This window comes from Ranitomeya variabilis, chromosome 7 (assembly GCF_051348905.1).
Source record: "Ranitomeya variabilis isolate aRanVar5 chromosome 7, aRanVar5.hap1, whole genome shotgun sequence".
Lineage (NCBI taxonomy): Eukaryota > Metazoa > Chordata > Amphibia > Anura > Dendrobatidae > Ranitomeya > Ranitomeya variabilis.
Genome location: NC_135238.1, coordinates 88,471,033 through 88,491,326, shown reverse-complemented (window position 1 = coordinate 88,491,326; position 20,294 = coordinate 88,471,033). Strand labels below are relative to the sequence as shown.

The 20,294-nt window shown below is 47.4% G+C and overlaps 1 protein-coding gene across 2 annotated transcripts in view; it reads left to right on the top strand.

Annotated features, from left to right (window-relative positions):
- The window catches only part of DNAH7 (dynein axonemal heavy chain 7), a 564,416-nt gene that overhangs the window by 30,460 nt on the left and 513,662 nt on the right, over positions 1-20,294 (top strand). For both annotated transcript variants that reach the window (XM_077275383.1, XM_077275384.1), the window contains exon 2: positions 6,046-6,111. In XM_077275383.1, coding sequence (XP_077131498.1) covers positions 6,046-6,111 — 66 coding nt within the window. The remainder of the gene's footprint in view (positions 1-6,045; positions 6,112-20,294) is intronic.

The following is a 20,294-nucleotide window of genomic DNA, read 5'->3' as shown; positions in this document are numbered from 1 at the left end:
AAAATCCTTGCACCATTGAAATAAGAGGGTGCAGTGAAATTCCTTTTCCATCATTTATCAGAGGATTAATGGTGCTTTATTTTTAGTGGCCTCGATTTTGTCACTGGTTGTAATGATTTTCATAAAAAGTTCTTTCCCCTTGTGAGTAAATCTACTGTTATTTTAATATCCATACTTTCACAGGGATACTGCGACAGAGAGATGCCAGAAGACCGCAGTGTCTGGTTTCACAAACTCATGCACTGGTTAGAAGTACTTCACCATCATATTAAACTGCAGCTTTTTTCTTTGCTAGCAGTGCAAGGATTAATCTGTTCATAGAAGCTCTGGGAGCTTTCCTACTTGGCTTGTCTCAGCTGTTCAGTGTTGGTCACTCCCCTCTACGATATATGCTCGCCTTCGGCACTTAGGGATTGCCAGTGTTTGTTCTTCCTGCCTGGTTCTGAATTTGGAGGTGTAGTTCGTGGTTGGTGTTTATAGATTGTTCAGGAGATTGTTGCTTGGAATTTTTTCTGTGTGCGCATCAACATTCTCTCCTATTTGGTCTCTCCCCTGTATCACACTCTGTTGTTTGGTGTGTATATTTTGTATCGTTGTTATTTTCTTTTATCCCGTTTTGTCTTCCTTTGTCTGGTTAGTGTGTTCCTATACATTTCAGCTTCCCACTACCCTGGGTGGCAGAAGGGACAGATCAGGGTTGATATAGGAGCATACCAAGGCATGTGAACCCCTCTTCTCCACCTTCAGGAGTAATCCTGGGGACAGAGATAGACTAGGGCAGTTGCAGCAACTGTCTTGAGGTGACAGATTTACCCACTGTTGTTTTGTAGCACCTAGTGATGAGCGAGTATACTAGTTGCTCGGGTTTTCCAGAGCACGCTCGGGTGGTCTCCGAGTATTTGTTAGTGTTCGGAGATTTCGTTTTCATTGCGGCAGCTGAATGATTTACAGCTACTAGCCAGGCTGAGTACATGTGAGGGTTGCCTGGTTGCTAGGGAATCCCCACATGTAATCAAGCTGTCTAGTAGCTGTAAATCATTCAGCTGTGGTGATGAAAACTAAATCTCCGAGCAGTCATAAATACTCGGAGACCTCCCGAGAGTGCTCGGGAAAACCCAAGTAACGAGTATACTCGCTCATCACTAGTAGTACCCAATCACCTCATATTTAGTGCCCGCTGTTCTCGGACAACCCCTGGTGGAGCCCAAGATTACTCTCCCGGATAGGTTTTCTGGGGTTTGGGATAAGTTTGTTGTTTTTAGGAGGCCTGTAAACTCTTTTTAAATTACGATCCCCACCCGTTGCTCATCGGTACCTGAGGAATGAGGATGTCATTTGTCTCCTCCAGGATGACTGGGCATTGTCTCTCCCATCGGACTTTCAGTCACTTTGAACGGTTGAGGATTTTTTTCTGGCTCAGGGTCATATATATATATGATGACCTCGACCGCGTCTCTCTGGCCGAATCTACACTACGTCGGCTTCATCATGGAGACTGGCTAGTGGAGAAATATTGTTCTGAGTTCCGTATGTAGTCCATGGATACTAAGTGGAATGACTCCGTAGTCAGTTCTATCAGGGGATTTCTGTGAGGGTAACAGATGCATTTGCTCTGAATGAGACACAGGTTTCTCTGGAGTCAGCCATGTCTCTGGCTATTCATGTGGACTGCTGTCTTTGTCAGAGATATAAAGAGACACTCCAAATTTCAGGGGGCCTGGGGTCAAGGAACCTAGGGCTTAGTCAGCCAAGGAACCCATGCAGAGGGGGGAATGGTTCTCCTGTAGTTTGCTTTTCCCAGTTTTATTTGGCTTCAATAGAACCATTAACTTTACCCCAGTCCTCTGCAATACAGTCTCTGTAGTTTCTGCAGAATGTCAGCCAGTCTTTGATGTTTTTCTTGGAGAGAAGTTGCTCCTTTGCTGCTGTTCTTGACAATAGAACAACCTCCAAAAGCCGTCACCTCACTGTGTATGAAGATGCACTGACACATGCCTACTGCCATTCCTGAGTAAGTTCTGCTGTGGTGTTGAACCATTTCCACAACTGAATTTCTTTCAGAGGAACTTTGCTGTATTCTTGGGTTCTCTGCAGCCTTTTTCACAGCAAGTGTGAAGTTCTTGCTGTTCCAATAAATGGTATATATCCTATGGATGCCTCAGTTACAGTGTAAAAACTGATCAATAAGGGCAGAGGTTTAGCTAAGGGCTCAACTCAGAGAAAGAGAAGAGAATCATCTGAGCAGGCCTCTACGTACCTCAATTGTGTGTACAGGCGAACCTCAGCAGATGACCATGCTGTTACTGAATATAAATCTCTACGCAAAGACCAATAACGATATTACCGCCATGTGGTGACCATAAAGTGGCAGATGCGGAGTGTGCCTCTTAAGCCGGGAAGTGTACACCTGGCTTCAGAGATGCAGTGATGCTGCCAAAATGAGCGGCATGCCTGAACAAAATTTGCGGGGGCTGGTGATGACGACTGCTCCTGCAAATTATGTTATCACACCACAGGGACAGAAACGCAAAAACGAAAAAGGGCTGCGGTGTGAAGGGGTTAAGGAAATGAGTGAACTGCAATACCAAAACAGGTTATCAAATTTGTGGATATTCAGTCTGGAAAAACGAAGGCTTAGGCTAGGTTCCCATTGCGTTAATGGGATAGCGCTAACGGACAGCGTTGCACGGCGAAATTAACGCCGTGCACCGCGTCCGTTAGCGCTCCCATTGCCGGCAATGTTAGAGCGCATTGCTAGCGCGTGTCATTTTCAGCACGCGCTAGCGATGTGCCGGTCTTTTGTAGCGCGCCTCGGACGCTGCTTGCAGCGTCCGCGGCGCGCCAGAGGTCCGTTCCCCGCTCTCGCAGATTGGGGATCTGCACGAGTGGGGACGTTAACGCGACCCCTGAACGCGGCCCCGAAAAAGACATTGCGTTAGCGCAATCCGCTAGCCCTCGCGCTAAACGGATTGCACTATCGCAATCTGAACCTAGCCTTAGGAGCGATCTTACGACCATCAAATATATGAAGGGACAGTATAGAGATCTTTTTAATGATCTTATTAGACCTGGTGCTTGTAATGATGAAAAGGAGGCATCTTCTACATCTAACGGAAAGAAGATTTAATCATATCACAGATGCAGATTCTTTATGGAAAGGGCAATGAGAATGGAACTTTCTGCCACATGATGTTGCAATGGTTAATTGACTACGACAGTACAAGGAGGCCCTGGATGCCTTTCTTAAAAAATATCATATTATAGGTTATGAATACTGGATTCTGTGATGTAACGTTGATCCAGTAAACTAGTCTGATTGCTGGAGCCCAGAAGGCATTTTTCCCCTAATATGGGACTATTAGCATCTGCTTTATGGGGTTTTGCCTTCCTCTGGATCAATATCTTATCTTAGGCTATAGGAAGGGGTGTACACAGAAATAATAGCCAAATAGCAGAAGTTCTAATAGAGGCCTCCCAATCCCCTTAAAAATAAAAAATAAATTGGTGGTATCACAGAAGAACAAATCTCACAACTATGCAGCACTTGCAAAGTAGTTTTCCTCGTATTGAAGCTCCTAGATTCTCCTTTTTGGCTATGTGCACACGTTGCGAAATGGGGTGCAGAATTTTCTGCACAAAATCCGCTTCTGGCAGAAACCGCTGGTGCAGATTTGCCACGTATTTTATGCAGATTTTCTGCGGTTTTTACCACTGCGGATTTCTATAATGGAAGGGTGCAGAAACGCTGCAGATCCGCACAAAAGAAGTGACATGCACTTCTTTTAAATTCGCAGCGTTTCCGCGTGGATTTTTCCGCACCATCTGCACAGCTTTTTTTTTCCCATTGATTTACATTGTACTGTAAATCACAGTGCGGATCTGCAGTGTTTCTGCTCGGAAAAATCCGCTGCGAATCCGCACTAAATCCGCATCGTGTGCACACAGCCTTATTGCCCCCATAAAGTTTGATGCCAACAAGCGTGCCCCCCAAACACAGTATGATGCCTCCACAGTACCCTCTACCCACACTTCCTCCACTGTACCTACCTGGCAAAGTACAGAGACCTCAAAACAGTATGATGTCCCAACTGTGACCCCAACACAGCCCTTCATACAGTATAATGGCCCTACAAATAGTGCAATGACCCCACACCTCTTGACAAAGTATATACCTATTTATGGAATTCCCTTAGGGGAAAAGGGGAGAGAAAGCAGCACTTTCTGAGGGCAGTAAATTTAGGGTATGTGTCCACGTTCAGGATTGCCTCAGGATTTGGTCAGGATGTTATGCAGGTAAAATCCTGACCAAATCTGCACCTGAGGTCACTGGGAGGTTACCTGCATTGTCCTTGCGTTGTTTCCGCATGTCAGTTTCCGCGGGTCTGCCGCATGCGTCTTTTACTGCATAGTGGAGATGGGATTTCATGAAATCCCCTCCACTATGCTGTAACATCTGGACGCTGCGGCTCTACGCAGTGTCAAACACGCAGCGTTTCCTGAACGTGGAAATTTACCCTAAAAATTGTTAAAATAAAATTAAGAGGATTCTCACTTTGCAAAGTTATGCTAGAGGCACAACTCCAGATTGCTCTATTGCAAAATCCAGTGGGTGCAGCCAAACTGATATGATGTGGAAATATCCTCAATGGGGAGTTTCAGCAGAGCTACAACTAGATTAGGTAGAAAAAAAACCACATAAAATGGTGCCGCTCCTTTGCGGTGATGACCATGTAAAAAATAATAAAAAAAGCTAATTTGCTTTTTTTGGATGATCCTAAGAGGAGAGAAGCACTGCCGTGAAATTCTGCAATTTGGGATACAGATTTGGAATGCCTTTTATCTGTTTTTCTACCTCAACTATCCTACAGTATTATGGCCCCACTAGCCCTTAAAACAGTATAATGGCCCCTACAGAAACATCCACGCTGTATACTTGCCCCACTAGGCTTCCAAACAGTATAATATCCCCCACATAGCCCTCCAAACAGTACAATAGCTCCCACATAGCCTTGCAATATATACATATTTATACTGCAGTATAACAGTACCCACATAGCCCTCCAAACAGTATTTTTGCTCACCACATAGCCCTCCAAAAATTATAATGGCCCCCACATAGCCCTGCAAACTGCATAATGGCCCCCGCAGAAACATCCACGCTGTATACTTGCCCCACTAGGCTTCCAAACAGTATAATATCCCCCACATAGCCCTCCAAACAGTACAATAGCTCCCATATAGCCTTGCAATATATACATATTTATACTGCAGTATAACAGTACCCACATAGCCCTCCAAACAGTATTTTTAATCACCACATAGCCCTCCAAACATTATAATGGCCCATACATAGCCCTCCAAACTGTATAATGGCCCCACATAGCCCTGCAAACAGAATAATGGCCCCCATATAGCCCCATGTAGTATAACGGGTCTCTCATAGCCTTATATTTAATATAATGGGCTCCACCTTGCCTTCCATATAATATAATGAGCTCTTAAAGTACAATGAGTCTCACAATGTACTCAATGATTAAAAAAAATATTACAGTAAAATACATTTTCCCTGCTGATTTGGTCTCCTCAGCGTGTCTTATGAAGCTCTGCACTGCCTGGCACAGCGACACAATGTAGTGATCGCGCCCACTACTCTGAGACGTCAGAGCCCAGACGCAGAGGGAGAATAATAGGAGGAGGGAGTGGACGGCTTTCAGCTGTATCTGCATCCAGGTTACAGGGGGGCTCCATAGCAGCTGTGTGATCTGCCCCTATTGGCGGTACCCCACTGGCTGTAGTGCCTACTTTCAATGTTAAAAACCAGGAAATTTTTAAACTATGCAGCTAAAACAGAGAAAATAGCAAAATTATAACTGCTGAAAAGCAGAGGCACAAAACTGAAAAAGAAATTTTTTTTAGGCCTTTCAGGCCTGGTCATTAGGAGGTTAATAATAGGTGCACTAGAGCAATAAAATATTAATATCTTCTGTATCTCTACAAAATTTTGTGTGTAATATCACCATGCTAATAATATTATTATTTCCACAGCCTTCAACCTCCAATAAAGGAAAGTTCCCAAAGACTTCTCTGAGATTTTTACCACAGTTACCAGAGGTAATATTGCAGTTTTGTCGTCACTGCCCGTTTTGTCCTATATTGTGCTATATTTCTTTTGCATGATTTCCTTGTGACTTGAAAACAAATGTTTTTTTTTTAATAAGGCTGGTGTCCCACTTGCAATTGCAATGCGGAAACTCGCCCGAGTCTCTCACCTCAATACCCGGCCGGCACTCGGGACCGGAGTGATTTGTAACTGTGCTATAACCTCTAACGCCATGGAGGCTGTCTACAAAGTCATCAAGATGGGGGCTGGAATGGGCGCAGCTTGATGGAGTCCCCCCATGACTGCGTTGCCATAGGAGGGTTTTCCTATATTGTTTTTTAAAGGCTGTGCGTGTGATTGGCTGTAAGGGCGGGGGAGGAGTTTGGGGGTTGAGGACGGGCGACAAGGGGGTGGAAAAGTGCAGGAAAGCCATTCGCACGAAGAGCCCAGCGTGAAAAGAACCCAGGGTGAATCCACCTTCCCTCCACTTACCATGGAGTCTGTTGAGGGCTTGGTGGACAGACTGCGGGACATGGCGTGGTCAAGGAGGGACGGCTGGTTGCAGGCGCAGCTGGCTTCATTGCTGGGTGACGCAGGTCAGCGGGGCAGAAGGACGTGGAGGACTAGGCCCCCGGAGCTGCTATAACCGGAGATCGCGACGCGCGGCAGGCGGAGGCCGCGGAGCCCCTCCCGGGACCCTGTGGAGGCCAGGTGCAGCGGTGCGGCAGACCCGCCCGGCGCCACCTCCGGCAGGAATTCAGGCACCCGCTCTGCTGGCACGGGTCGGCGGCACACCATTGAGACGAGGAGCATTGCGGCCAGCCCGGCTTCACCGGAAATGCAGACCGCACCTGAAGTTCGGCCTGCGCAAGTCAGGAGAGGGCCCAGCAGCGGCGGCGAAACACTGGAGAGCGTGGCCCGGCCAGCGGTGGTGAGAGGGAGGCAGGCAGCTGCGACAGCTGCAGGAAGACATCTGGCGGTGTCTGCGCCCGCAGGTACCCCGGGAGCGGCCGGAGGACGGGCACCTGACAAGGGGAGCGGCCGGCAGAGCAGGTTGCAGGGCATGCAGCCTCCAGATGCTTTGCTGGGCTCTCGATCCGGGAATGACAACAGTGCACCGACGGGCGGCAGGCCACGGGAGGCTGCTACTGCCTACAGATCCAGGTCCAGCAGACAGTCGAGGGAGCGGCAAGTATCCCCTGCTTCGGTCCCCCCTGGTGACGTGGAGGCCAGGGGCGCCGGCCTGGAGCAGCAAGGGGACGACGACGTGAGTGAGTCGGGGAGCGAGCAGCCGGTGGACAGAGAGCAGCAGGAGTCCGGATGTCCGGCTGGCGGGGACACAGCACCCGCGCAGCCTCGTGAGTATATGTCCATGTCTCGTTTGTCACCATTGGGGGGTCGGTTAGGTGAGGTTGGGGGAAGTCAGAGTGCGGCAGCTGACATTAGCGCGCTAGCGGGAGTAGGGGGCTCTGGGGTGTCGGGGATTAGCAATATTCTGGCTGGGGTGTCACATTTTTCGAGAAATCTAGAAGGGGGTGTTGTGGAAGGTGCTGGGGGATCACCTCTGGGAGCCTAGTTACACAGTTTGGGTATTGGATCGCGGGTGGCGAGCGACACAGCAAGGCCAGTGGGGTCGGCACAGGCGTCATCCGCCGGGGTATCGGTGTCGGTGCAGACCGAGAAGGATAAAGGGGATACGGTAAAGTTGGACGATAGAGCGAAAGGGGAGGTGTATGTATGCTTTGAGGGTCCACTTGGTGCGCATCTAAAGAAGGAGGTGAAGGAGAAAATTTGGAAGAATGAGTATGTGGAGATTTTCTCCCTCCTTCCTTTAGAAAAGTTTAATTTGGACAAGGGTAAGAAGGAGGATAGTAAAAAGGAGGAGGAGGAGAAGAGAAGGTGGCGGTTGATTCCGCAAACTTTCGTTAATTGGCAGCAGGCTTTTGGGATACTGGCTATTGTAATAGGCGAGAAATTTCTGGACAACTGTTCGGGTCTTTTTTGTTATTTCGACTCGATAGGGGAGGCACACCGTACCTATGGGGGTCAGGCATGGCTGCGTTATAACGAGCATTTCCGTCAGAGGAAGGCGGTAAGGCCAGAAATTAAATGGGATCAAAAGGACATTGGGCTCTGGTTGAAAGTCATGGCCCCTGTGAGGTATGGGCAGTCCTTTCATGGGAGCGGAGGAGCCGGCAACCAACAGTCCGGACATGGCAGCGGAGGTCAGGGGGCCCAGGGTGGGAAAGAGAAGTCAGGAACATGTTGGCAGTTTAATGACGGCCAGTGTAAGTACGGGAACTCCTGCAAATTTAAACACGTTTGTGCCCATTGCAACGGAGGCTCTCCGTCAAAGTGTTTTAAGAGAGCAAGGGGTAAGCCAGGAGTGGGTGGCAGTCAAGGGGGAGACCCCAGTGAGGCTTCAAAAGATGGCCTCTTATTTAAATAGATACCCGGATCAAGAAAACGCGGGAATTCTTTTACGCGGGTTTTCTGATGGTTTTCGGATTCCGGCTCCTAGTCATGCGGTTCCTTTTACTACCTAGAATTAGAGGTCAGCGGACTTACATGCTGCAGTGGTCAGCAGTAAGTTGGCAAAGGAGGTGGACCTTGGTAGGATGGCTGGGCCATTTAGTTCTTTGCCGATTGAAGGCATGATTGTTTCACCATTGGGGGTGGTGCCTAAGAAGGAGCCGAACAAGTTTCGGTTGATCCAACATATGTCGTATCCACGGGGTAGGTCAGTTAATGATGGCATTGATGAGGAGTTATGTTCAGTGGTGTACACTTCATTTGACGCAGCAGTACAATGGGTACGGCGGTATGGCGAAGGGGTTTTATTAGCTAAGACAGATATCAAATCGGCCTTTCGGTTACTCCCAGTTCACCCAGATAGCATTCCTTTGCTGGGTTGTTTTTGGAACGGTGGTTTTTATTTAGACAGATGTTTGCCTATGGGCTGATTTCTTGTTCACTGTTTGAGACGTTTAGCACTTTCCTGGAATGGGTTATTAGGGACGTTACCGGAGTTCCTTCCACCATTCATTATTTGGATGACTTCTTGTTTATTGGTCCCCCGGACTCTGCCGTATGCACAAATTTGTTGGCTACCATGGAGTGGATGGCTGGGCTTTTTGGCGTTCCATTGGCCACAGAAAAGAAGGAGGGACCGGCAAGGTTTTGAGTTTTTTGGGCATCCTTATTGACTCAGAGAAAATGGAGTGTAGGTTACCTGAGGATAAGCTTTTGTTGCTGGTACAGGAGGTACACAGGATTGGTTGATTGCGGAAGGTGACTTTGAAGGAGTTACAGTCCCTTTTGGGGCGTTTGAACGTTGCGTGCCGGATTATGCCCATTGGCAGGATTTTTTGCTGCAGGTTGTCGTTGGCGACAGCCGGAATCAGGGCGGCACATAATTTCGTTCGTTTGACTAAGGAACATAGAGAGGAGTTGGTTGTTTGGCAGCGCTTTTTATCGAATTACAATGGTAGATCGTTGATTCAGTTGGAAACTGTGACTGACTTTGATTGCGAGATTTACACGGATGCATCCGGTTCGGTTGGATACGGTGTGTATTGTGGAGGTCGGTGGAGTGCCGAGTTGTGGCTGGAGGGCTGGCGGAGACAGGGTTTAAACAAGAATCTTGCACTGCTAGAATTGTTCCCAATTGTGGTGTCAGTTGTGATTTGGGGTGTCATTTTTTAAAATCGGAAGGTCAGGTTTCACTGTGATAATCTAAGCGTGGTCTCTATTATCAATAGTCTAACTTCTTCCTCTCCCCCGGTGATTAGATTGGTTAGGGAGTTGGTGTTGCGATGTTTGGAGTTGAATGCATACATTTCTGCGGTACACGTGCCGGGTGTGCAAAATTCTATAGCAGATGCTTTGTCTCATTCACAGTTGGAACGTTTCTGGGAGTTGGTGCCAGACGCGGAGGCCTCAGGAGTGGAATGCCCTTTGTGGAAAATTGTTGCGGACGAGGAGGTCGATTGATTCAGTCCTCAGTCTCAAGGCCAACGTGGCTAGCTTACAAATCAACTTGGAAAATCTGGGAAAGCTGGTCTGGTCAATGGGGAGTGGTGGAATCTGATAGTGACAGGACGCTGGCGGTATTGTTTTTGGTGGGAAAAGCGGCAGAGTGGGGTTGGTCTGTATCAAAAGTGAATAAATTTATGGCAGGTTTGGCTTTTGGTTTTAAGCTGCAGGGATCGGTCAATATTACCAAACATTTTCTGATAACGCAGGCTCTGAAGGGTTTTCGTAGTGGGAATGTTAGTGTCGACAAGCGCAGACCTGTTATGATCCTTAGTGGTTGAGGATCACAAATTACTCCAGCTAAGTAGCAAACATAGGACAAGCTCTAGGGAGGTGGCAAACTGGACTGACCGCAAATCTGAACCTATCCAAAACACACTAGAAGTAGCCGGTGAACGTGCCTAAAATCCTAGACGTCTCGAGCCAGCCTGAGGAACTAACTACCCCTAGAGAGAGAGAAAGACCTCACTTGCCTCCAGAGAAATAATCCCCAAAGATATAGAAGCCCCCAACAAATAATAACGGTGAGGTAAGAGGAAGGCACATACACAGGGGTGAAAGCAGATTCAGCAAATGAGGCCCACTAATACTAGATAGCAGAAAATAGAAAAGGGGTCTGTGCGGTCAGTAAAAAACCCTTACAAAATATCCACACTGAGATTTCCAGAACCCCCGCACCAACTAACGGTGTGGGGGGAGAAACTCAGTCCCCTAGAGCAACCAGCAAGCGAGGAAATCACATTTTAGCAAGCTGGACAAGAAACATGATGAATGCTGATAATCAGAAAATGAACAAACAAGGACTTAGCTTGTCTTGGAGAGACTGGGAGCAAGGTAGTCACAAGGAATCTGAAGAGCACTGAATACATTGATAGCAGGCAAGGAACTGAGTATCCAGGTGAGCTAAATAGGAAACCAGCCAAGGATAACGAACCACCTGATGCTGCCAACCTGCAGAAAGACAACACTACACAGTACCGCTTGTGACCACTAGAGGGAGCCCAAAAATAGAGTTCACAACAGTACCCCCCCCTTGAGGAGGGGTCACCGAACCCTCATCAAGACCCCCAGGGCGATCAGGATGCGCCGCGTGGAAGGCACGAACCAAATCGGCCGCATGAACATCAGAGGCGACAACCCAGGAATTATCCTCCTGACCATAGCCCTTCCACTTAACCAAATACTGAAGCCTCCGTCTAGAGATACGAGAATCCAAAATCTTCTCCACCACGTACTCCAATTCGCCCTCGACCAGCACCGGAGCAGGAGGCTCAACAGAAGGAACCACAGGTACGACATACCTCCGCAACAAAGACCTATGGAACACATTATGAATGGCAAACGATGCTGGGAGATCCAAACGAAAAGACACCGGGTTAAGGATTTCCAAGATCTTATAAGGACCAATGAAGCGAGGCTTGAATTTAGGAGAGGAGACCTTCATAGGAACATACCGAGAAGACAGCCACACCAAATCCCCAACACGAAGTCGGGGACCCACACCGCGGCGGCGGTTGGCAAAGCGCTGAGCCTTCTCCTGTGACAACCTCAAATTATCCACCACATGGTTCCAAATCTGCTGCAACCTATCCACCACAGAATCCACCCCAGGACAGTCAGAAGACTCAACCTGACCCGAGGAAAAACGAGGATGGAAACCAGAATTGCAGAAAAAAGGCGAAACCAAAGTAGCAGAACTAGCCCGATTATTAAGGGCAAACTCGGCCAATGGCAAAAAAGTCACCCAATCATCCTGATCAGCAGAAACAAAACATCTCAAATAAGTTTCCAACGTCTGATTAGTTAGCTCGGTTTGGCCATTAGTCTGAGGATGGAAGGTGTTGTGATTTTGCTTTTTGCTCCCTCTAGTGGTCATTAGTGATTTGACTCTGGAGCATCTGTCTTTTCCTATATCCTCACCTGGGCCGTTAGTTCAGGGGCGTTGCTATATAAGCTCCCTGGACCTTCAGTTCAATGCCTGGCATCGTTGAAATCAGAGCTAATCTGTTGTGCTCTTGTCCTCTGATCCTGGTTCCTGTTTTTCAAGCTAAGTCTGCTACTTTGCTTTTTGCTTTTGTTTTGTTTGGTATTTTTGTCCAGCTTGTTCCTATCTGTATCCTGACCTTTGCTGGAAGCTCTAGGGGGCTGGTGTTCTCCCCCCGGACCGTTAGACGGTTCGGGGGTTCTTGAATCTCCAGCGTGGATTTTTATAGGGTTTTTGTTGACCAGATAAGTTATCTTGCTATGTTCTGCTATTAGTAAGCTGGCCTCTCTTTGCTGAACCTGGTTCATTTCTGTGTTTGTCATTTCCTCTTACCTCACCGTTATTATTTGTGGGGGGCTTGTATCTTGCTTTGGGGTCCCTTTCTCTGGAGGCAAGAGAGGTCTTTGTTTTCTTCTCCTAGGGGTAGTTAGATTCTCCGGCTGGCGCGAGTCATCTAGCGATCACCGTAGGCATGATCCCCGGCTACTTCTAGTGTTGGCGTTAGGAGTAGCTATTTGGTCAACCCAGTTACCACAGCCCTATGAGCTGGATTTTTGTATCTTGCAGACTTACACGTTCCTCTGAGACCCTGTCCACTGGGGTCATAACAGTATGCCAGGCCAGTATTAAATGTTTAATGCATTGCAGAAGTGGGATTATAAGAAAGAAAATTTTGAGTTTTTTTTTTCCCTCTCTCATTTTTTTTTTTCTTTTCCCCTTTACCTCAGAGTGGCTTAAGCTTGCTGCAGACATGAATGTCCAGACCTTGATTACAAGTGTGGACCAGCTTGCCGCTCGTGTGCAGGGTATACAAGATTATGTTACCAGAAATCCTAGGTCTGAACCCAAGATTCCGATTCCTGAACTGTTTTCAGGAGACCGATTTAAGTTTAGGAATTTCAGGAATAATTGTAAATTATTTTTGTCCCTGAAACCTTGTTCGTCTGGAGACTCTGCTCAACAAGTAAAAATTGTTATTTCATTCTTACGGGGTGACCCTCAGGATTGGGCTTTTTCGTTGGCGCCAGGAGATCCAGCATTGGCTGATATTGATGCGTTTTTTCTGGCGCTCGGTTTACTTTATGAGGAACCCAATCTTGAGATTCAGGCAGAGAAAGCCTTGCTGGCTTTGTCTCAGGGCCAGGACGAGGCTGAGGTGTATTGCCAAAAATTTCGGAAATGGTCCGTGCTGACACATTGGAACGAGTGTGCACTGGCCGCTAATTTTAGAAATGGCCTTTCTGAGGCCATTAAGAATGTTATGGTGGGTTTTCCCATTCCCACAGGTCTGAATGATACCATGTCCCTGGCTATTCAAATTGACCGGCGGTTGCGGGAGCGCAAAACCGCAAATTCCCTCATGTTGTTGTCTGAACAGACACCTGATGTGATGCAATGTGATAGAAAAACCGCAAATTCCCTCATGGTGTTGTCTGAACGGACACCTGATTTGATGCAATGTGATAGAATCCTGACTAGAAATGAGAGGAAAATTCATAGACGCCGGAATGGCTTGTGCTACTACTGTGGTGATTCTACACATGTTATCTCAGCATGCTCTAAACGTATATCTAAGGTTGTTAGTCCTGTCACCGTTGGTAATTTGCATCCTAAGTTTATTCTGTCTGTAACTTTGATTTGCTCACTGTCATCTTATCCTGTCATGGCGTTTGTAGATTCAGGTGCTGCCCTGAGTCTTATGGATCTCTCATTTGCTAAGCGCTGTGGTTTTATTCTTGAACCATTAGAAAATCCTATCCCTCTTAGGGGTATTGATGCTACGCCATTGGCAGAAAATAAGCCGCAGTATTAGACACAGGTTACCATGTGCATGACTCCTGAACACCGCGAGGTGATACGTTTTCTCGTTCTACATAAAATGCATGATTTGGTTGTTTTGGGGCTGCCATGGTTACAGACCCATAATCCAGTCCTTGACTGGAAGGCTATGTCAGTGTCTAGTTGGGGCTGTCATGGTATTCATGAGGATTCCCTGCCTGTGTCTATTGCTTCTTCTACGCCTTCGGAAGTTCCGGAGTACTTGTCTGATTATCAGGATGTCTTTAGCGAGTCCAGGTCCAGTGCATTGCCTCCTCATAGGGAATGTGACTGTGCAATAGATTTGATTCCAGGCAGTAAATTTCCTAAGGGAAGACTGTTTAATCTGTCGATACCTGAACATACCGCTATGCGTTCATATATCAAGGAGTCTCTGGAGAAAGGACACATCCGTCCGTCTTCTTCCCCTCTTGGTGCGGGATTCTTTTTTGTGGCTAAAAAGGACGGATCTTTGAGGCCTTGTATTGACTATCGGCTTTTAAATAAGATCACTGTCAAATTTCAGTATCCTTTGCCGCTGTTGTCTGACTTGTTTGCCCGGATTGAAGGTGCCAAGTGGTTTACCAAGATAGACCTTCGTGGTGCGTACAACCTTGTGCGCATTAAGCAAGGGGATGAATGGAAAACCGCATTCAATACGCCCGAAGGTCATTTTGAGTACTTGGTGATGCCTTTTGGGCTCTCTAATGCCCCTTCAGTTTTTCAGTCCTTTATGCATGACATTTTCCGGAACTATCTGGATAAATTTCTGATCGTTTATCTGGATGATATTCTGTTTTTTTCTGATAATTGGGACTCGCATGTGGAGCAGGTCAGGATGGTCTTTAAAATTTTGCGTGAAAATTCTTTGTTTGTCAAGGGCTCAAAGTGTCTTTTTGGTGTACAGAAGGTTCCCTTTTTGGGGTTCATTTTTTCCCCTTCTGCTGTGGAGATGGACCCAGTCAAGGTCCGAGCTATTCTTGATTGGACTCAGCCCTCGTCAGTTAAGAGTCTTCAGACGTTCTTGGGTTTCGCTAACTTCTACCGTCGTTTTATCGCTAACTTTTCTAGCATTGTGAAACCTTTGACGGATATGACCAAGAAGGGCTCCGATGTGGTTAATTGGGCTCCTGCTGCCGTGGAGGCTTTCCAGGAGTTGAAACGTCGGTTTACTTCGGCGCCTGTTTTGTGCCAGCCTGATGTCTCGCTTCCCTTTCAAGTTGAGGTGGATGCTTCAGAGATTGGAGCAGGGGCCGTTTTGTCGCAGAGAGGCCCTGGTTGCTCTGTTATGAGACCTTGCGCCTTTTTCTCTAGGAAGTTTTCGCCTGCGGAGCGAAATTATGATGTGGGCAATCGGGAGTTGTTGGCCATGAAATGGGCATTTGAGGAGTGGCGTCATTGGCTCGAGGGTGCTAAGCATCGTGTGGTGGTCTTGACTGATCACAAAAATCTGATGTATCTCGAGTCTGCTAAACGCCTGAATCCTAGACAGGCCCGCTGGTCATTGTTTTTCTCCCGTTTTGACTTTGTGGTCTCGTATTTACCAGGTTCAAAGAATGTGAAGGCTGATGCTTTTTCAAGGAGCTTTGTGTCTGACTCTCCTGGAGTCGCAGAACCAGTTGGTATTCTTAAAGAGGGAGTAATCTTGTCAGCCATTTCTCTGCATTTGCGACGTGTGTTGCAGAGATTTCAGGCTGATAGGCCTGATTCTTGTCCACCTGACAGACTGTTTGTGCCTGATAAGTGGACCAGCAGAGTCATTTCCGAGGTTCATTCCTCGGTGTTGGCAGGTCACCCAGGAATTTTTGGCACCAGAGATCTGGTGGCCAGATCCTTTTGGTGGCCTTCCTTGTCTAGGGATGTGCGGTCATTTGTACAGTCCTGTGGGACTTGTGCTCGAGCTAAGCCTTGCTGTTCTCCTGCCAGCGGGTTGCTCTTGCCCTTGCCTGTCCCTAAGAGACCTTGGACACATATCTCCATGGATTTCATTTCTGATCTTCCGGTGTCTCAGGGCATGTCTGTTATCTGGGTGATATGTGATCGCTTCTCCAAGATGGTCCATTTGGTTCCTTTGCCTAAACTGCCTTCCTCTTCCGATCTGGTTCCTGTGTTTTTCCAGAACGTGGTTCGTTTGCACGGCATCCCTGAGAATATTGTGTCAGACAGAGGATCCCAGTTCGTTTCCAGATTCTGGCGATCCTTTTGTAGTAGGATGGGCATTGACTTGTCGTTTTCGTCTGCTTTCCATCCTCAGACTAATGGACAGACGGAGCGAACTAATCAGACTTTGGAGGCTTATTTGAGGTGTTTTGTCTCTGCTGATCAGGACGATTGGGTGACCTTCTTGCCGTTAGCTGAGTTTGCCCTTAATAATCGGGCTAGTTCCGCCACCTTGGTTTCGCCGTTTTTCTGCAACTCTGGTTTCCACCCTCGTTTTTCTTCAGGTCATGTGGAACCTTCTGACTGCCCTGGGGTGGATTCTGTGGTGGATAGGTTGCAGCGGATCTGGAATCTTGTGGTGGACAACTTGAAGTTGTCACAGGAGAGGGCTCAGCGCTTTGCCAACCGCCGCCGCAGTGTGGGTCCCCGACTACGTGTTGGGGATTTGGTGTGGCTTTCTTCCCGCTTTGTTCCTATGAAGGTTTCCTCTCCCAAATTTAAACCTCGTTTTATTGGTCCTTACAAGATATTGGAAATTCTTAATCCTGTATCCTTTCGCCTGGATCTTCCTGTGTCGTTTGCTATCCACAACGTGTTTCATAGGTCCTTGTTGCGGCGGTACGTTGTGCCTGTGGTTCTTTCTGCTGAGCCTCCTGCTCCGGTGTTGGTTGAGGGCGAGTTGGAGTACGTGGTGGAGAAGATCTTGGATTCTCGTCTCTCCAGGCGGAGGCTTCAGTACCTGGTCAAGTGGAAGGGCTATGGTCAGGAAGATAATTCCTGGGTGGTCGCCTCTGATGTTCATGCGGCCGATTTAGTTCGTGCCTTTCACGCCGCTCATCCTGATCGCCCTGGTGGTCGTGGTGAGGGTTCGGTGACCCCTCACTAAGGGGGGGGGGTACTGTTGTGATTTTGCTTTTTGCTCCCTCTAGTGGTCATTAGTGATTTGACTCTGGAGCGTCTGTCTTTTCCTATATCCTCACCTGGGCCGTTAGTTCAGGGGCGTTGCTATATAAGCTCCCTGGACCTTCAGTTCAATGCCTGGCATCGTTGAAATCAGAGCTAATCTGTTGTGCTCTTGTCCTCTGATCCTGGTTCCTGTTTTTCAAGCTAAGTCTGCTTCTTTGCTTTTTGCTTTTGTTTTGTTTGGTATTTTTGTCCAGCTTGTTCCTATCTGTATCCTGACCTTTGCTGGAAGCTCTAGGGGGCTGGTGTTCTCCCCCCGGACCGTTAGACGGTTCGGGGGTTCTTGAATCTCCAGCGTGGATTTTTATAGGGTTTTTGTTGACCAGATAAGTTATCTTGCTATATTCTGCTATTAGTAAGCTGGCCTCTCTTTGCTGAACCTGGTTCATTTCTGTGTTTGTCATTTCCTCTTACCTCACCGTTATTATTTGTGGGGGGCTTGTATCTTGCTTTGGGGTCCCTTTCTCTGGAGGCAAGAGAGGTCTTTGTTTTCTTCTCCTAGGGGTAGTTAGATTCTCCGGCTGGCGCGAGTCATCTAGCGATCACCGTAGGCATGATCCCCGGCTACTTCTAGTGTTGGCGTTAGGAGTAGCTATTTGGTCAACCCAGTTACCACAGCCCTATGAGCTGGATTTTTGTATCTTGCAGACTTACACGTTCCTCTGAGACCCTGTCCACTGGGGTCATAACAGGAAGGCCGACGAAAAAGACAAATCAATGCCCATCTTAGCACAAAAAGTCCGCCAAAACCTGGACACAAACTGGGATCCTCTATCAGACACAATATTCTCAGGAATACCGTGCAAGCGAACCACATTCTGAAAAAATAGAGGAACCAAATCGGAGGAAGAAGGCAACTTAGGCAAGGGCACCAAATGGACCATCTTGGAAAAACGATCACACACCACCCAGATGACAGACATTTTCTGAGATACTGGAAGATCCGAACTAAAATCCATGGAAATGTGCGTCCAAGGCCTCTTCGGAACAGGCAGAGGTAAAAGCAAACCGCTGGCACGAGAACAGCAAGGCTTAGCCCGAGCACAAATCCCACAAGACTGCACAAAGGAACGCACATCCCGCGACAAGGAAGGCCACCAGAAGGACCTAGCCACCAAATCTCTGGTACCAAAAATCCCAGGATGACCCGCCAACACCGAAGAATGGACCTCGGAAATAACTCTGCTGGTCCATCTATCCGGGACAAACAGTCTCTCTGGTGGACAACGGTCAGGTCTATCCGCCTGAAATTTCTGCAGCACTCGTTGCAAATCTGGGGAAATGGCAGACAAAATCACTCCCTCTCTGAGAATACCAGCCAGCTCAGAAACTCCCGGAGAGTCAGGCACAAAACTCCTAGAAAGTGCATCAGCTTTCACGTTCTTCGAACCAGGCAGGTATGAGACCACGAAGTTGAAGCGGGAGAAAAACAACGACCAACGAGCCTGTCTAGGATTCAGGCGCTTGGCAGATTCAAGATAAATCAGATTTTTGTGATCAGTCAAGACCACCACACGATGTTTAGCTCCTTCGAGCCAATGTCGCCACTCCTCAAATGCCCACTTCATAGCCAACAACTCCCGATTACCAACATCATAATTCCGCTCGGCAGGCGAAAACTTTCTTGAAAAGAAAGGACATGGCTTCATCACAGAGCCATCAGAGCTTCTCTGTGACAAAACAGCCCCTGCTCCAATCTCAGAAGCATCAACCTCGACCTGGAAGGGGAGAGAGACATCTGGCTGACATAAGACTGGAGCTGAAGAAAACCGGTGCTTCAGCTCCCGAAAGGCCTCCACGGCCGCAGTAGACCAATTAGTCACATCAGAACCCTTCCTGGTCAAATCCGTCAAAGGTTTAACCACGCTAGAAAAATTAGCGATGAAACGACGGTAAAAATTAGCAAGACCCAAGAACTTCTGAAGACTCTTAACAGACGTGGGCTGAGTCCAGTCATGAATAGCCTGGACCTTGACTGGGTCCATCTCCACAGTAGAAGGAGAAAAAATAAAACCCAAAAAGGAGACCTTCTGTACTCCGAAGAGACATTTTGAGCCCTTCACAAATAAAGCATTAGCACGCAAGACCTGAAACACCATCCTGACCTGCTTCACATGGGACTCCCAATCATCAGAAAAGACCAAAATGTCATCCAGATAAACAATCATAAATTTATCCAGATATTCTCGGAAGATGTCATGCATGAAGGACTGAAACACAGAAGGAGCATTAGAAAGTCCAAAAGGCATCACCAAGTACTCAAAATGGCCTTCGGGCGTATTAAATGCTGTTTTCCATTCATCTCCCTGCTTAATGCGCACAAGGTTATACGCACCACGGAGATCTATCTTGGTGAACCAACTGGCACCCTTAATCCGAGCAAACAAATCAGACAATAGTGGCAAAGGATACTGAAATTTGACTGTGATTTTATTCAGAAGACGATAATCTATACAAGGTCTCAAAGAACCGTCCTTCTTGGCCACAAAAAAAAATCCTGCACCAAGAGGGGAAGAGGATGGGCGAATATGTCCCTTCTCCAAAGACTCCTTTATATAACTCCGCATCGCGGCATGCTCTGGTATAGACAAATTAAAAAGTCGTCCCTTAGGAAATTTACTACCAGGAATTAAATTTATAGCACAGTCACAATCCCTATGAGGGGGCAGGGCACTGGACCTGGGCTCATCAAATACATCCTGGTAGTCAGACAAAAACTCAGGGACCTCAGAAGGAGTGGAAGAAGCAATAGACACCAACGGAGTATCGCCATGAATTCCCTGACAACCCCAACTTGACACAGACATAGCTTTCCAATCTAAAACTGGATTATGAGCCTGCAGCCATGGCAGACCCAAAACGACAACATCATGCAAATTATACAAAACAAGAAAGCGAATCACCTCCTGATGTACGGGAGTCATGCACATGGTCATTTGCGTCCAATACTGAGGCTTATTCTCAGCCAATGGCGTAGCATCAATTCCCCTCAGAGGAATAGGAAATTCCAAAGGCTCCAGGACAAAACCACAGCGCCTGGCAAACGACAAATCCATCAGATTCAGGGCAGCACCCGAATCCACAAAAGCCATAACCGAGTAGGACGACAAAGAACAAATCAAAGTAACAGACAAAATAAATTTAGGCTGTATAGTACTAATGGTGACAGGTTTAGCGAATTTTTTTAAGCGTTTAGAGCATGCTGAGATAACATGAGTAGAATCACCACAGTAA